At 39.7% G+C, this 15,522-nt stretch overlaps 1 protein-coding gene across 2 annotated transcripts in view; it reads left to right on the forward strand.

Annotated features, from left to right (window-relative positions):
* MARK3 (MAP/microtubule affinity-regulating kinase 3) overlaps positions 1-11,899 on the forward strand; it is a 49,466-nt gene extending 37,567 nt beyond the window's left edge. The window contains exons 14-18 of one of the 2 annotated variants that reach the window (XM_010143796.1): positions 402-566; positions 1,283-1,540; positions 3,856-3,882; positions 8,631-8,675; positions 10,940-11,899. In XM_010143796.1, the coding sequence (XP_010142098.1) occupies positions 402-566; positions 1,283-1,540; positions 3,856-3,882; positions 8,631-8,675; positions 10,940-11,285 (841 nt within the window). In that variant the 3' untranslated portion in view covers positions 11,286-11,899. The remainder of the gene's footprint in view (positions 1-401; positions 567-1,282; positions 1,541-3,855; positions 3,883-8,630; positions 8,676-10,939) is intronic. The other variant, XM_010143795.1, reaches the window with a different exon arrangement.
* Positions 11,900-15,522: the final 3,623 nt, after the last annotated feature.

Here is a 15,522-nt window from a genome sequence, read left to right on the forward strand (position 1 = left end):
CACTGCAGTAATGGAGCTATTGTCAGTCTTTTGGAAAGTGCAGTTGGTGGTTTTTTAATGCATTTTTTAATGTTAAGACCAGTGTGAGTTACATCAGTGCTTTACATTAGCGCTTTACCACAGAGCACTGTTACTCAGGTTCTGTACATCAAGGAGGATATCACCACAAACTAATGCTGATGGTAAGAGAATGATCACATGTCAAGTGCTATAGTAAGGATGTGTTTTAAGGGGAGTGTAGGGTAGTTACTGCTGTTTACATAGAAGAGGGCTGTTAGAGTTGGTGTTCTTTGATAAATCAGTTAACAGAAGGAAAAGTTTGCTTTTTTTCTATGCAGTAGTTGTTGTTGGTCCATCATGCTCTTCTTTCTGCCTCTGCCTGAACCCAAACCCCCTCACAGCCTGACAGAAATGTTCGCTTACGCAGCTAGCCCTGCTTCAGTTTGTACTACATCCTTCTCCAGTGTTCGGCTGCGACATCAGAAGTCGATGTCCATGTCAGCCTCTGTGCACACGAAGATGATGTTGCCTCCAATAGACAATGGCGCAGATAACTTCAGGCCTATGTAAGAACCTGAAATCATTGTGAAACTAACTTTACACCCACTGCTGCTTAACTTTGTGCTGTGGAATTTTAGTCCTAGATTGTTCTAGTATATATTGCCACAAGGTGTGTGTTTTCTCATTTTTTCTAGTCTTGTTTACATTTGTCTTGTGGTGTGTCAGGCTGTCTGTGACATAATCCTGCAATAATGAGCCTTAATTTTTTTTCTAGTGTTAGGAGTATTGGACATTCCCTATTGTCAAAGTTTGTGGGAGACTTTTAACTGTGTATCCTGAAGGACTTCACTACTTGGAGCAGTTCGCTTGTAGAGAATTTTGTGTAGGATGCTTTTAAATTAGCAAGACTTTCAAAGATGTGTATATAGAATGTGGAGACACTTCAGTTACCTATTGCTTCTCTTTCCTGGGAGGAACCTTACTCATCTGCTCTTTTATCAGTCTTCTCAGTGAAACATTGTATGCCTAGCTTATCTGGTCTTTTCCAGGATACCACTCCTGTTGAATTTTTCTGCCTGTGTAGGTTTCTGTTTCGGCAGCCTTTTAATTCTAACAAGTTTTGATTCCATACAGTGCTGTAATAATGTTGGTATTTCCAACCCTGGCCTATATAAAAGTGTCTGCTTATGCTTTACTGTAGAATGTAGTGTTTTGTGTTTCCTGCAGAACCGTAGTGCTTCAGTAAAAAAGTTCTAGCGTTGTTTTTTGTTTTCTGCTCTAGCACTATTCCCGATCAAAGAACTCCTGTTGCTTCAACTCACAGCATTAGCAGTGCAACCACACCTGATCGTATTCGTTTCCCCAGAGGAACGGCTAGTCGGAGCACTTTCCACGGCCAGCTCAGAGAGCGACGTACTGCTACCTACAACGGACCGCCAGCCTCCCCCAGTCTGTCCCATGAAGCAACACCACTCTCACAGACTCGAACAAGGGGTTCCACTAATCTATTTAGTAAACTAACTTCAAAACTAACAAGAAGGTAAGCCTCTGAAAATGGTAATGCATCATTTCCTTTTTATTGGGTAGTAGAAATACCTAGTAGTTCATTGCTTAGGTAGTTATGTTCACATTCTCTGATTAATGGCTTAACAATTTCTGCACCTTAAAATGCACTGGCTTATGGGTTTTTTGTAGTCCTTTTTGGTTACAGAAGCCATTTGTTTTTAGCAGTTGAATCAAAAGGGATAATAAGTGAGGCGTTTTGGTCTGTGCTGTTTTCTTCCATGCTTTTCATCCTCGTGTCTGAGGTACAAAAGCTGGAGAGCTGAAACACTTCAGCTTGGTTTAAAAGCTGCTCACTCTGCATGGTCTGTCAGTAGATGGCATAAACTAGGATCCCAGTCTTGATATTTAATAGAGCATTAGATCCTCAGGTGATGCTTCCCAGTTATTTAGGTTATCAGTGTTTTCCAGAATAATCTTGCTGATAACACACATGTAGAAGTATCAGAGATGAAAGGGTAGGGGCAGGAGACAAAAGCTTCTTTTGGCAGTAGTGGTAGCATAGGTCATCTTAAAATAATGGTAGAACTATGAGTTCAGACTAGGCAGGAGTACTTAGTCCTGTTTTGGTGCAAAGGTATGTTGCTCTGTAGCCAAAGCCTAGCTTAAGCAGGAGATGTTCCTGCACTAACAGTTTTTATTCTTACTGGACTTCCAGTTTCAAATCCACGTATGATTTAAAGTTGTTCCCTATAAACCCTAAAACTGAAAACCACCTCTTTTCCTTCTATATTTAAAACCATTGGTTCACATACCATGTACTTCCCACCACTCTGATAAGCACAACCTGTGTTTGCAGAAGTGAGGGTTTGTTCGCCTTTGCATTAAGATGATCTCCATGCTTTTGTACCTCATCATGTGAAGCTTTGTGGAAGATATTATACTGATCTTGGGTCTGCTTTTGTTTTAGGCTTTTAGCCCATCAGCACCAAGCCTTTTCATTCCTGCCTGTTCTGTGACTATACATGCCTCCCTCTCAGCATCCTCTTCATAGTCTCTCATTCCTACAAAATAAGGCTAAGTCAAACTCCAGTTTTTCAACTGGCTGATTACAATTTAGAGTGAATTCCTTTAAAAATGTAGAAGTGTTTCTGTCAAAAACAAAAACATGACAACCTAGCCTGCGGTAAATGTTTTACCCTCCTAAGTGCTCTGCCAGCTAACACTTCCCTGGGAAATACTGTGCTGTATGAAAGTCTGGGTGTTTTGGGGGTTTGAGAGAGATAAAAGATCAATTTTAATTTTATAAAATTGGGGGTTTTTACGAATTAAGTCATCTGCTTTTTGTCAGGTGAAGTCTTAATCAGACACATCCTTTTGGCACATCTTTCCTTCTGCACTTTTGTTTGTAATATCCTTACATAATTTTCCATCTGATGTTCCAAATGTGGATGCTCAAACTGTGAACTTGCAAGGTTTTCACTCAGTTGTTTAGGTAGCATTGAAACGTCTGTCATTACCTCTGAGTTTCAGCTTTTGCTGTGCACTGTGGTTTTCCTGAAGAAGCTTTTCCCCCACTGCTTTAGACAGTAGTTTAAATTCCATCTGGGCTTGATTAAATAATGTGCAGTTGTAACACAATAGTGCTGTTACAGATGGTGAAGTCTGTGGTTCAAGGACCTCTTACAGATGGAGCTCTGTTACACTGGGTGCTGTACAACCTACTGAGGAGGTGGATAGTGGCATCAAAGGACACAGTTTTATGTTTTTTCTCTTTAAATAGATAAACGCCCCTTAAAACCTTTTAATTTATTCTAACATTCTCTGTGGGTAATCAGAATCCTTTTGATAATGAACTTATGTTCTAGTGTAAACAATTGTTACAGCTTCTGACACTAAATTAACTAAATATTGAAGGCAGTTTTTGGTACAACACAGCTGACCTAAAGTTATGAAGGAAGGAAGAAACCTAAATCTGAAGATACTCAGATGACAGTAGAGTTACTGATCTGTGCTTTCTGTTTGGAATACATGAAGAACACCCAAACGTACTTTTATGTGACCTCGCACATTGTGAGTGTTAAAGTGTTTTGACACCAGCATATATTTTAATTCATAATAACTACTGGTGGCCTATTTCCCAGAAAAAATAAGTTTGGAAGTAGCAGTGGTAAGAGTTTGACTCTTCAGACCAGACCCTAAATCATCTACCTAATCTCAGAATGTATTGAAGTGTAATTTCATTGTGCAATTTAAATGAGATCTTTTTGCATGTTTCACTCTAAATGGCTTTTTCAATTTATTTTGTACAAAACTTTTTGTTAATTATTATTTTGGCTTAATTTCTTTTAGAAACATGTCATTCAGGTTTATCAAAAGGTAGGATTTATTTCTATTTAAAAAAGTGGCTCCTGCAATTAACAACAGATTTGGCTTTCTAGCCTTGGTTTTCTGAAAACTAAACTTTCTGCTGAGAACTAAATTCTTTCTTGAGAGGAAAGCATAGAATAAATCCATTAACTCAGGATGATACTTAAGAATCTATGGCACCTGTATAACAAGATGCTAAGCATGCCTTGTGAATTCTTCTTTCTTTGATAGCATTGGTAGAACCAAAGTAATTCTGTTCTCTGTACTAATACACTTAGCATGCTTATGTTTGGAGAATGAGGTGTTTGATAACAATGATGAAAGTGTAAACAAAACATAAGGTTACAAGCAAATAAAGGTAAGTGATGCTAACTTTACATTTTCTCTCTCTTTGTTTTATGGTATTTTATTAAAAAATCAGTTTAAAGTGTTGTCTGCAGTTGATACAATAGAAAGCAAACTGAACACGGTTGTGAATCTGACAGTTTTGTATGGAAGATTGAATGAGGATGCAATGGCAGTGTATTTATTTTAAAATGGGATGCAGTTGCTGACATGAATTGAAGCTGAAGTGCAAGTAGAGCACTTCAGTAATATACAAAAAGTGTAACATCTATGCAAATTTCTTAACAAAAGGGAAAAGCTCAGAAATCTGATTCACATTTCAAGCCCAAAGGATTGAATTTAGTTTTACAATTTGGGATTGAATTGAGCTGCTGTATATCTCGTTAATCCATTACGACCGATGAAAGTTGGTTATACAATTTTGATCTGCAGGTGGGGGTTTCCAGTAGAATTTTTTAATACTCTGTTTAGTTTTATCATATGTTGGAGGTTCCTAAAGGGTGCGACTTTCAATTTCCAGCTACAAATCAGAGAGATGGGGCATCTGGGCATCTTAAAACAGACATCTGTTTTAATTTTCAAAAGGCAAGTCTGTGCATGTGACTGTAATCTGAAGTTTGTCACACAATTTCAAGGAAATACTTAGATTAGGGAGACCTGAGGTATATGAATTAATGCCTAAATTAAGGAGGTTTATGTACAGAGTCTAAAGGTACCCTACCCAATTAAATGAGTGAACACCATGCTGCGGAATAATAATCAGAGCTCTTTCAAACATGACTGGTGTTAGAACTGGTGTTGGTTGAGGTGGCTGACATTGTCACAGCTGACTTGAGAAAAGGAACATGCATCAGTTTTTAGTGAGGGAAAGAAACTATCCAATGCAGCATACCAATGAAACTGAGCAGTGGCAGGAGCTCTAATCCATCGTGAAGCTCCTACCACTTTGTAAGTGGGAGCTTTTATCTCTCTGTATTCACGTTGCTTTTAAAACAAAAGGATTGTGCTATGTGCCGCCTTCTCAGCTGGATGCATATAAGTTTGTTACACTGCTGCTCTGGAGAAAGCTGTGAAATGGCAGGTTAAGGACAGCTTTAAACCAGAAGATTACTCTTAAAATTTGAGTCTTAAAGGTAATTTTTTAATCATTTAAAAAATACTTCCTTTGACATGAGGCCAGGAATCTTAGACTATTGTGGAAATAGCTGCTACAGCTTCCATGAATATGTCTTCTGAATAAGAAGAGATTTGCAGTCTTACACCACCTACACAGAACCAGACTGTGCTTTTTAAATTCTGTTTTAAGTGTGCGTGGTGTCCCTCCTGACCTGATCTGTATGTAGGTACAAAATCAAATTGAGAATGTTGGGGCTTTTGGCAATTTCTTCTTACTTTATATGCTGTGAATCTTACCGAAGCTCACTGTCTCTGATACTAACAGAACTCCTGTAATCTAATAGCACGTATATATAGTACTTGCATCATCATTCTAGGGAGCTGAACAAGAGTAGAAAATCAGTCACTTTGTTTTAAACTACTGAGTTCTAATATTGTACTCGGTACACAGAGGTATAAAGTATACATATATCTCTTGTACCATGCACTGTCCTTGCCAATCTGCATATTGTGGAAGTCTTACCTTTTTTTCTGACAGCAAAAATCACTTCCTGTGTTCTGGATTTTACTGCAGCATCTTTTTTTCATTTCTATAAATTGATCTTATTTTAGTGTCTTGCACTTTTTGCTGTTCTTCTGTATCTTTGTAGACAGTTTTCTTTGTTTATTTGGATTTTTAACACAGCATACAGAGATGTAAAGAACAGAAACACAGCATAACTCAGGACAGACGTATGAAAACATTTTTGAAAGCCTTTCACAAACCCTAAAGGAGATAGCGTATAGGCATTGCATGACAAACAAGAACATAACTTTCCTATGTATTTATTCCAGTCTCAAGACCAAGGAGTGTCTTGGTCCACAGAATTACTTTTTGTAAAAATACTAGCAAAAGCAGAAAATTTATAGCATAAACTAGCAATTTGCGGTTCCTGCAGAAGTGAAGATTGTATTAGCAGTGAGGAGGCCTCAGGGCTGCATCTGACTTGCAGACACAATGAAGTGGTGTATTGGCAGTACAGTAAGTGACTGTTCCCAAAGCACCAGCGCTGGGCTGTAGAACTGGACCATAACCGTGTCCTCCTTGAAGGAAGGAGCATCTGAAGAGGCTGGCACGGCTCCCCAAAGCTTGGCATGATGGCTCATACTTGAGGGTGCGTGTCACTGAATGCAGTTCCTCAGGCTAAATGAATGGAACACTGATGCATGGAAAAACTGAACAAAGTAATGATTTTTCTGAGAGGCTTCCATGAAAGAATGTTTATTATTTCAAAGTGGCAGGTATTTTGTAAATAATGACCTTTCTTTTTAGAGTACAGTGGTTTTAAAACTGGACAATTTGGCTTAATTTCAACCTAAAAAGTGTCTAAGAACATCATTAGGGATTTTTCTCCCCAGACTTTTCTGGATAGATTCCAGTAACAGTAAGACTATTAATTGCTTGGAAAACTGGTTATGCTTCTGTTTTCTACAGCCTTTGGCAAGTTTCAAAAAACCCCCCAAAACAACAAAAAACACAAGACAAAACCCACAAAAACTCATAAATGTTTGCAGCTCTTAACAAAGCTGTTGTCTTCCACTTCTTAAGAACACAGTAGGCCCTTTAAAGTTCAAGTACTCTCAGTGAGTAGTGTCTTCAAATTTGTAGTTTGCTTTGCCCAGTAAAACAAGCCTTTCCCAGATGATCTGAAAGGTGTGTATTTGTTCAGTTCATGCACTGATGGTGTCTCCCTTCCCACCTGCCCCTTTCTTGGTCCTACATGTTGTCACAAAAGAAGAGTTCATGGACTGTATATGCAGACCTTAAAAATGTTTTTCTACCTTCCTCTACATCCACCATAGATAAACAGCATGAAGTCTCATGAAAATAACTACCATTAAAAACCTGCTTTGAAGCACTAGAATTAGTTGAGGACTTGTCAATTGTTTTCTTCTCATTATCTTCCTTTTCCTTTTTGTTTGTGACAGCTGTTCATTAGTCAATGGCAACTGTTTCCTAGCAGAGACTCTGTCGTATCGTGTGCTGCACAGCACTGTAGAGAGCAGGGTTCTGATCAGATGCTATTGTGACAAGCAGCTCACAGCGGAGTGACTTAACCACTCTCTTAGCTGGATTTCTATTGCAATAGCAGTGTCAATTTTGAACAAGGAGCAGGCTGCAGAGCCTGCACAGCGAGTGTTGCCTCCGTGCTCCCCGCAGAGCTAGCACAGCATCTGTTCCCTCTTGACAGGGACTGCACAGAGTCAGCTCACAAGCCTCTTCCCTCACTGCAACCCTCAAAAGGAAGGAAAGGAGGAAATTAAGCCTTGTAACACCCCCCACAACCTCATATAAGTACTGCTGTGCAACAAAAAATAAGCTCACTGCCTTAGATTCCTGTCCTTGGACACCTATCAGCCAAATAGCTTCAATAATTTACGATATTCAGTGAAGCCATGTACTAATTAGAACAGTCTTGGTAAGAGCCTTCTAAAGGCAGCTTCCCTCCGAGCAGAATTAATGCTGAGGTGTCGAACCATGGCACTGCAGTAATGGGAAGGTAGAGAAAGATGATTTTCCCCTTAATTCTGTTTGATACTGGGCTTTTAAAAAATACTAGTGATTAGCAGTGTAGCTTTAAACAAATGCAGAAAGACAGAAAGCCTAAGCTTACTCTTGGATGCAGAAGATGCATCAGTGTGGGAATTAACAGGATGGAGTAACTACAGCTTGAGAAATCTTGTATTTGCCTCTAAAATTCTGTGGAAACGTGTATGCATCTTGTTCTTCTGCATTAAACACCTAATACCTCAGATCCATGGTGCACAAACTCACAACGTGACTTGTCTTTAAATAGGGTATGTTTTCAAATACGCATTGGATTCCCAGACAAAACTTTTGAATGTCATTAGCCTAAAAACAATTGGAAGGTTTTTTTTTCTTTTAGGAGGTACTTACTAAATGGTACAATAACTTCAATACGCCTTGTAGCTTCAGTTTCACAATTTTGGCTTTTAAAAGTTCAACTTTATTGAGTGAGTTCTACAGCGTTAATATAGATAAACATTATGTAAAAATTAGACACGCTCCTTTTAAGAACTGTAGTCTATAGAATTCCATTTGCTTTGCTGATATATCTTATGTTCTGAAGCTGATCTAACCTACAAAGTTCTTTACATCTTTGTTGCTTTGCATTTTATCACACCATTGGTATGATCGCAGTATTTTTTAGCAACTACTCAGATATTGTATATCGTAGTGTAAGATTTGTCTTCTCTTTCCCACTTCCTTTTGCTTCTGCATTCTTTTCAATGAGGCTCCCGACTGAATATGAGAGGAACGGGAGATTTGAGGGCTCAAGGTGAGGGTAAAATTTTTGTTTAAAATGTTACTTAGGTGAGTTTGAACCTTTCTCTCTTTGATTACGTGGTATAGTGGCTTCAGGCATTGGCTTTTGTTTGTGTAAGGCTTTGAAACTAAACAAAGAAGCATTTCTGTCTGCAAAACAGCTGTTAAAGCACTGACTGACTTGGTTCTGAACTTTCATCTTTCCTGTTGCCTTTTCCCGTGTGTGTTTTTTGTTGGTATTTTTTGGTTGGTTGGTCGGTTTGGGGGGTTGTGGTTTTTTTGCATTTTAGTCATTATAATTTGCTGTTGTCTTGTAATGTGTAGGTAAGTGGTCTCTGGTGAGGCTACAAATGTGTGAGATAACCACTGAAGGGTGATAAGACATTTCTCAACTCCAAAGTCACAGATAGTTAAACAGTATTTTTCCTGTTACACTCTTCTTCCCAAATCTGCGTATCCAAAACTACTAAAAATGATCAAACTTACGCTGGTTCTGCCAACTGTTTTCAAGTAGAAAAAGCTTTCAAAAATAAAATGAGCATTGAATAAAAGTTGGTGTTCCTCCTGCCCCCTTACAGCCTTATTAAATTAAAACCTTAAAGTTAAAACAAAGTACTCCTTAATTTGCTTGCTGAATTTAATAACAGCTGGCAAATCACACAGCTGAACTTGGCAGCGTAACGCTATGATTCTCACAGCTACCTGAAGTTTTTCTAATAGAAGATAAAATTATGAAGTAGGTTATCTTTGAGGAATACATTTATTTAGTTTTGACCTTGCTATCACTTTTTATTTAACTTTTTCAGCAATGCATGCTTAATGCTAGTTACTAGAAAAGCATTATGTAACCAGAAATTCATTGCCAACTATTGAAAGAGCAGCTTGACTTAATATTGTAAATTGAATTTTGAAACCCAATGTGAAACCTAAACTTCGTGGGTTGGGGCTGGGTGTTAGGTTAGGTATTTTCAGAAAATATTTACGCATGACAGCCAATGTGTTTAAGTCTCTTGTCCTGAGGGCGAGTAAATTCGAAGAGGCAACTGACAGTGTGCAAATATTCATGAAGCAAATCTGTCATGTTTTTCTCTGGAGGTCCAAATGTAGTTCCTTATTCTTTAGCTGCATGACCACTGATTTTAATTGAAGTAGAAGAATCATTGCAAACTAGAAATTTCTGGAACATTTCTTTCTTTGTCCTGCATAACTTTATCCTTATCAAAGGCAAAGCTTTTTTTTACTAAAAGAAAAAGTTGCAAACTTGGGGAATGCAGCTTCAGTATTTTGTGCTTTATCTGTCTAAAACTGTTACAGAAATAGTAACCGTATTATTCACACTCTTTGCTAAGTGAGAGGTGTCTAATAGTGACTTCCAACTATCCTTGCTCCATTTCAGCCTCAAAGGCACTTAGCTGCAGCAAAATATTTGTGGCAGCAAAAGACTTCATCACTACCTCTGTCAGGTGTTGGTATCAAACAGGTTACAGACTAACTTGCAGACAAAGCGTCTCCTCCCTGTTGAAGATAATCCCAATAGCCTACGGTGTGGTGGGTCTCTAGTGATCATCTCAAACACCAGTGCAGGAAGGCCAGAGTGAAACCAAACCAGTCCAGAACTGGGTGGCACGTGCGTGGCGCAGTAGGTAGGTGACCCCCAGCAAGATGCCCTGGTCCTGCTGTCTTTCCTTCTGTGTGCAGCTAACTGCTGTGGGACTCCGTCAGCCCTCCTGGTGCTTGGGTTCCATCCTGCTGCACAGGAGGAGGTACAGAGGAACCCCTAGGATCTTTCTCCTTGGGTTTATGCCTGTTGCATATGAGTGAGCAGCTCCTATGGACTGGCACACCCATGACCTGGGATGAGCACCCTACTTTTGGCCCTAGGTATTGAATGTTCCAGAAACTTCTAGCACAAAGCTGGTGTTTCAGCTGTCCTTGTCACCTGAGAACAGGAGTTCAAGCAGAACCTGCCTTAAAGTCGAGTTGTAGGTGATGCATGTAGTTCTACCTCCACAAGGTCATTTCCCTCGTGCCTCTGACTCCAGTGACTTCCAGTCTTGTCACCCATGGTACCATACCTTCATTTAAGTCCCAGCAGCTAATGCTATACCTTGGCCGTGTGTCTGTACAGCAGCTCGGAAAGCAGGGCGTTGCTCGTGACCAGAGTCTCTAGATGCTGCTCTAATACCGGTAGTGTGCGTTGAGTGTTAGTTTGCTTCACTAACCTGAAACACAGAGAGGGTAGCTGGCTCTGCTAACGGATAAATTCCTGTCTTTCAGCCGCAACGTAGCTGTGGATCAGAAAGACGAGAACAAGGAAGCTAAGCCTCGGTCGCTGCGTTTTACCTGGAGTATGAAAACCACCAGCTCCATGGATCCCAATGACATGATGAGGGAGATACGAAAGGTCCTGGATGCTAATAATTGTGACTATGAACAAAGAGAGCGTTTCTTGCTTTTCTGTGTCCATGGCGATGGGCACGCGGAAAACCTTGTACAGTGGGAGATGGAGGTGTGTAAACTGCCAAGACTGTCCCTGAATGGAGTTCGCTTTAAGCGGATATCGGGAACATCCATAGCTTTTAAAAACATTGCTTCCAAAATTGCCAATGAGTTAAAGCTGTAACAAGAAAAATAGTGAAGTTGTAAATTAGTTAGCAATTTCAAGTGTTTTTGAGAATTCCGATGGAAATGTATAGAATAACATTTAGGCAATAACTTCTGCATCCTTCTGAATAGTGATATTAAAAAAAAAGCTGCTGAGCTGGGAGGGAGAGTTGGACTTTTTTATAAGTGCACTACAGCATTAAAGTTGCCTACTATGTAAAATACTACCCCTTCTGCTTTATTTCCATTGCTCCTAAGTCTTCGACAACAAATTGAAACACAGAATATATTCATTTAAATATGCCTCCCGTTTGTGTGAATGTGTGAATGTACAGTATGTGTGTATAATATATAAAGTATTATATGTAAAGAATTCATTTACAACATCGAGCTGTACCAGTACCTCTTTTTGGGCTAATTTTGGTGCTAAAAATTGAAATGGCCAAGGAGGAAACACTTGAGTTAGTATTTAAAATAACTAAAGCGATAACCAGTAGCAGGTTTACAGTTCACTGCTGTGTTAAGAAAAAAAAAAAGTGTGTGAAGGGTTTGGATTTACGGTTGTGAACACGATTAGTCCTGTTTTCTAAGTAGATCTCATGAGATGATTAAAAATTCACTTTTACTGAGTAAGTCTTGCATTATATTTTGCCCACCTATTTATTATTTAAGTCTGAATCAAATTTTTAAAATGTAGTTGATTTGTGCATTAAAATTTGGGTGAACGCTTCCATTCTTCTGCTAAACTACTGAAATTGTATCTTTGTCCTTTTGGCTTACGAGCATTGATTGCAGCTAAGAAAACTTCTCTGTTGTTCCACCATTCCTCTGCAGAATGAGGCAGTCCAAAAGGATGTGTGAAATGCTGACTAGTGACTTTTTCTTTCAGACCAAGTTCTCCTCGTTAGACTAGGTCAGACTGATACAAAGCACAAAAGGACTCTCAAATAATGACCGTATTTTGATGCAAGTCGCCATGACCAAGTCGGTGCCGTTCTGCGGTGTTTCTGCACACGTGGCAGTCCTGTCCCTCGCATTCTGGGCATGCACAGTATTGAAACCCAAAAGCAAAATCAAATTGGCTACTGATCTCCTCTGTTGTAATGTCCGCCTTGCTAAACTATGGCCGTAGGCAGTAGCAGTTAGAACTTTCCTCGCAGCTCTCTTCCAGTGTGCTTCCGCTTGGCTCTGGTTGTATTGCTTTTGATGGCCTCGTGCCAGCTGTGTGTCTAGCTCCTGCTGCGGAGGGAGCCCACTGTCGCTCTCTTAACGTGCAGTGTGGAAACCCACCCTTGATGAACTCTCTGGTAGCCAGCTGGCTTTCTGTAGGACGTGAAGCTACTCTGGAATGGTCCCCACTTTCTAACCATCGCTGTGGTGAGCTGGATTTGATTTTGCAAGCTAGAATGAAGAGATTTCTTCATGCATTGTTTCCTACTGATACTTGGTTTATTTTGCTAAGGACTTCTGTAGGTAATACCCTGCATTATCTACTTGACTTTTTGTATTAATGTTTTCTGGTTATATTTCAGTGAAGCACTTAAGCATGCACTTAACATGTGCTTTAAACTGGAGCCTAAATTTGCATTTTAAATTTGCAGTGAGCTAATAGTTATTCATAGTACACAGTTCAGATTTGACCCGAGGTGAAAATGCAAAACCCTTAATATTTTGCAAGTTAGTTCTTGTGATCTGTAGTCTGTGAAGGCAGCAGATTTCCCCTCTCTTTCCCCCTGAGCATTGGTATTGATTATGCTAGTTTAAAGGGTAATCATAGTTGTTAAATGTAGTAAATATTCCTGAATTTGCATTTTATTCTCTGTATTTTCTGTATCATGCCATGGCTTGAGAACTCCAGGTGCTACCGGAGTTCAGTTGGCTTTCAGCGCTCTGCCCGTGCCTGTGCTGCGCAGTATGGTTTTTTCCCCGTGAAAACCCCATTTGGTGATAGCAATAAGACATTTCAGGGCAGTCATTGTACTTTCTCAGGTGAAGGGTCACCTATCCTTTCACTTCCTACGTATTAAGCACTCCTCCAAATGTATTTTTTTTTTTCACCCGGCAGCGCACTTTGTTGTCTGAACTGAAAAAGTGTTCTGATAAATGATGTAAATCTGTATTCGATGGAAATTCCGAAAGGTTTCATATTAAATGTTTTCTGAAATACTCTCTTCCTACTTCACCTGTTAAGTATGTAATTGTTTCTAAAAAGCACACCAGTATCATACCTTGGATATTTAAAGTTTGTACTCAAGTATTTTTCTTAGTGTTCTCAAAAGGTTCTTTCAGAGTAAATCTGTGTTTGAGGTATTAAAAAAAATTACTTAAATAATTGGAAACATCTTTTTAACAGCTTCCTTCCCAAATGCCTTGTAAAATTCACAAGTTGCAAGAATATAGCCTTGTTTCTTTAGCGCACTGCATGCTTGCTGATCAAGCCTTTAGGAGTTGCCTGAAAGGAAAACTGCTTCTGATCTCCGAACCAAAGATGAACTTCCCAAACATAAGCCTTGTGCTTGTCTGTGTTCCTTGGATCTGTGTAGGTTTATCAGCACCACTGCTGATATGACTCTGCAGAGCTACAGCTGGGTTTTTTTCTCCTTAAGGGACAAATTATTTTAAAAATAATTGGACATCAGTGTGTGGTGAGGGGAGGTAGCAGCAGGCCAAGGTGTTTTGAGGTGCGTGTCTAGCAACTGAGAAGTGGGTTTATGCAATGGCATGACTGGTGTCCTGGAACGTGTGGTCTGAATGGAACATTGCGGGTGTTTGTAATGGCTTGTAACTAAAGGTTTGCATTGCTAAAACCTGTGTCATACAGCTCTGAAAATCTTATGGATGCTGCATCCAGCGGAAAAAAAAAAAGTCTGAGAGTTTGGGTTGCAGGTGGCTGACTGCTTTAAATAAAAAATGTCTAAAGATATGTACAATAAAAAAAAAAAACCCTGAATGCTGGGCAGGAACAAACAAGTTCAGATACACTTGTCTCATGCAAACCTTCCCTGTACTTAGGCTTAAAACACTCCAGTCTATAAGACCTTATAAGAAGGTCAAACAGACTGAAGTGTTTTAAGCCTAAGGTGCTCAACCATGGTTGAGAAGTAGAGAGAGGTAGGTTAGAGGAACAGCTAGTCCTGCTGATCTGAGTGTTTTGTGTGCTGCTTCTGTTCGAGCTACAGCATCTCATCCAGTCTTTGTGGGTTCAGAGATTTTTGGTTCAGATTTGGACAAGGTTCACCTTTTTTCTCCTGTGAAATGTCAAGATCAAATATAGTGAGATACTGTATCCCAATTTTGTGAATTGCAGCATTTTTATCAAGATACATTAGATTATTGAATTTAAAAAAAAAATCTGAAATTAGTATCTACGTGTTTATGTTAAAGGAATGAGGTCAGAGGTTCAGGAGCCCTGCTGGTCATGTGGAAATACTGTGGCAGGTCTGTAATGTCAGTAGAGGTCTCTCCAGTTCACTTAAAGCTCAAATACAGGTGGGCTGTTGGGATAACAGCTTTTAATTGGTCTTTCCCACAGCCGTGGTGTCATACACTGTGGTGTAGATGGTGATTTCATTATGACTGCAGACAGCCCAGAGAACCATTTTCCCTGTTAAGCCCTGGCCTGGAGCAGCAGTAGGTACACAGCTGCTTTGGGTTAAAACCCTCTTGCTCATGCTGGTTTCGGTTCCTGAAGGGCTCTGGTACCTCGCTGGGTATGGGCAGAGGCCGCCTCTGAACTAGTGTCATTCTCTTTTTTGGGGTGGGATGGTTGGTGTTTCTTGCTGCGAAATCTGATTGGCTGTCCAAGACCATGTCTCTTAGTAACCGGAAGAGTTAAATGTTTAGAAATTCTCACGAGTAGTATTTCGGCTACTTGAGGGGCCATACTAATGTAAAATTGTTTTGAAATTCACATTGCAGTTGGTTAGGAAATCTTCACCACAGTTTTGGGAAGCTGATCCCACTGCAGATGAACTTTTAATCATGTAGATTTGCAGTTTTTTATATTTCAACTGTCAATACAATCCCATTTCTAAAAGTTTTCATAGAAAAGCCCAGGAGCTTTCCTGTAAGGATAGGCTCACATTGTTACACTGGTGCTGCCCGTTAGACCCCCAACCAGTCTGACATTCTGATGAAGTGTGGTTGTGAAAATTCCACCTTTGACTGCATTTTTTCCCTGCAGTAGGAGTGAATTGTTTCACAGGTTTCACCACTGACCACTGCTCCATTGCATCAGAGAAGAGACTCCTATTCAG

The sequence above is a fragment of the Buceros rhinoceros genome, unplaced genomic scaffold, assembly GCF_000710305.1.
Source record: "Buceros rhinoceros silvestris isolate BGI_N320 unplaced genomic scaffold, ASM71030v1 scaffold21179, whole genome shotgun sequence".
NCBI classification, from domain to species: Eukaryota; Metazoa; Chordata; class Aves; order Bucerotiformes; family Bucerotidae; genus Buceros; species Buceros rhinoceros.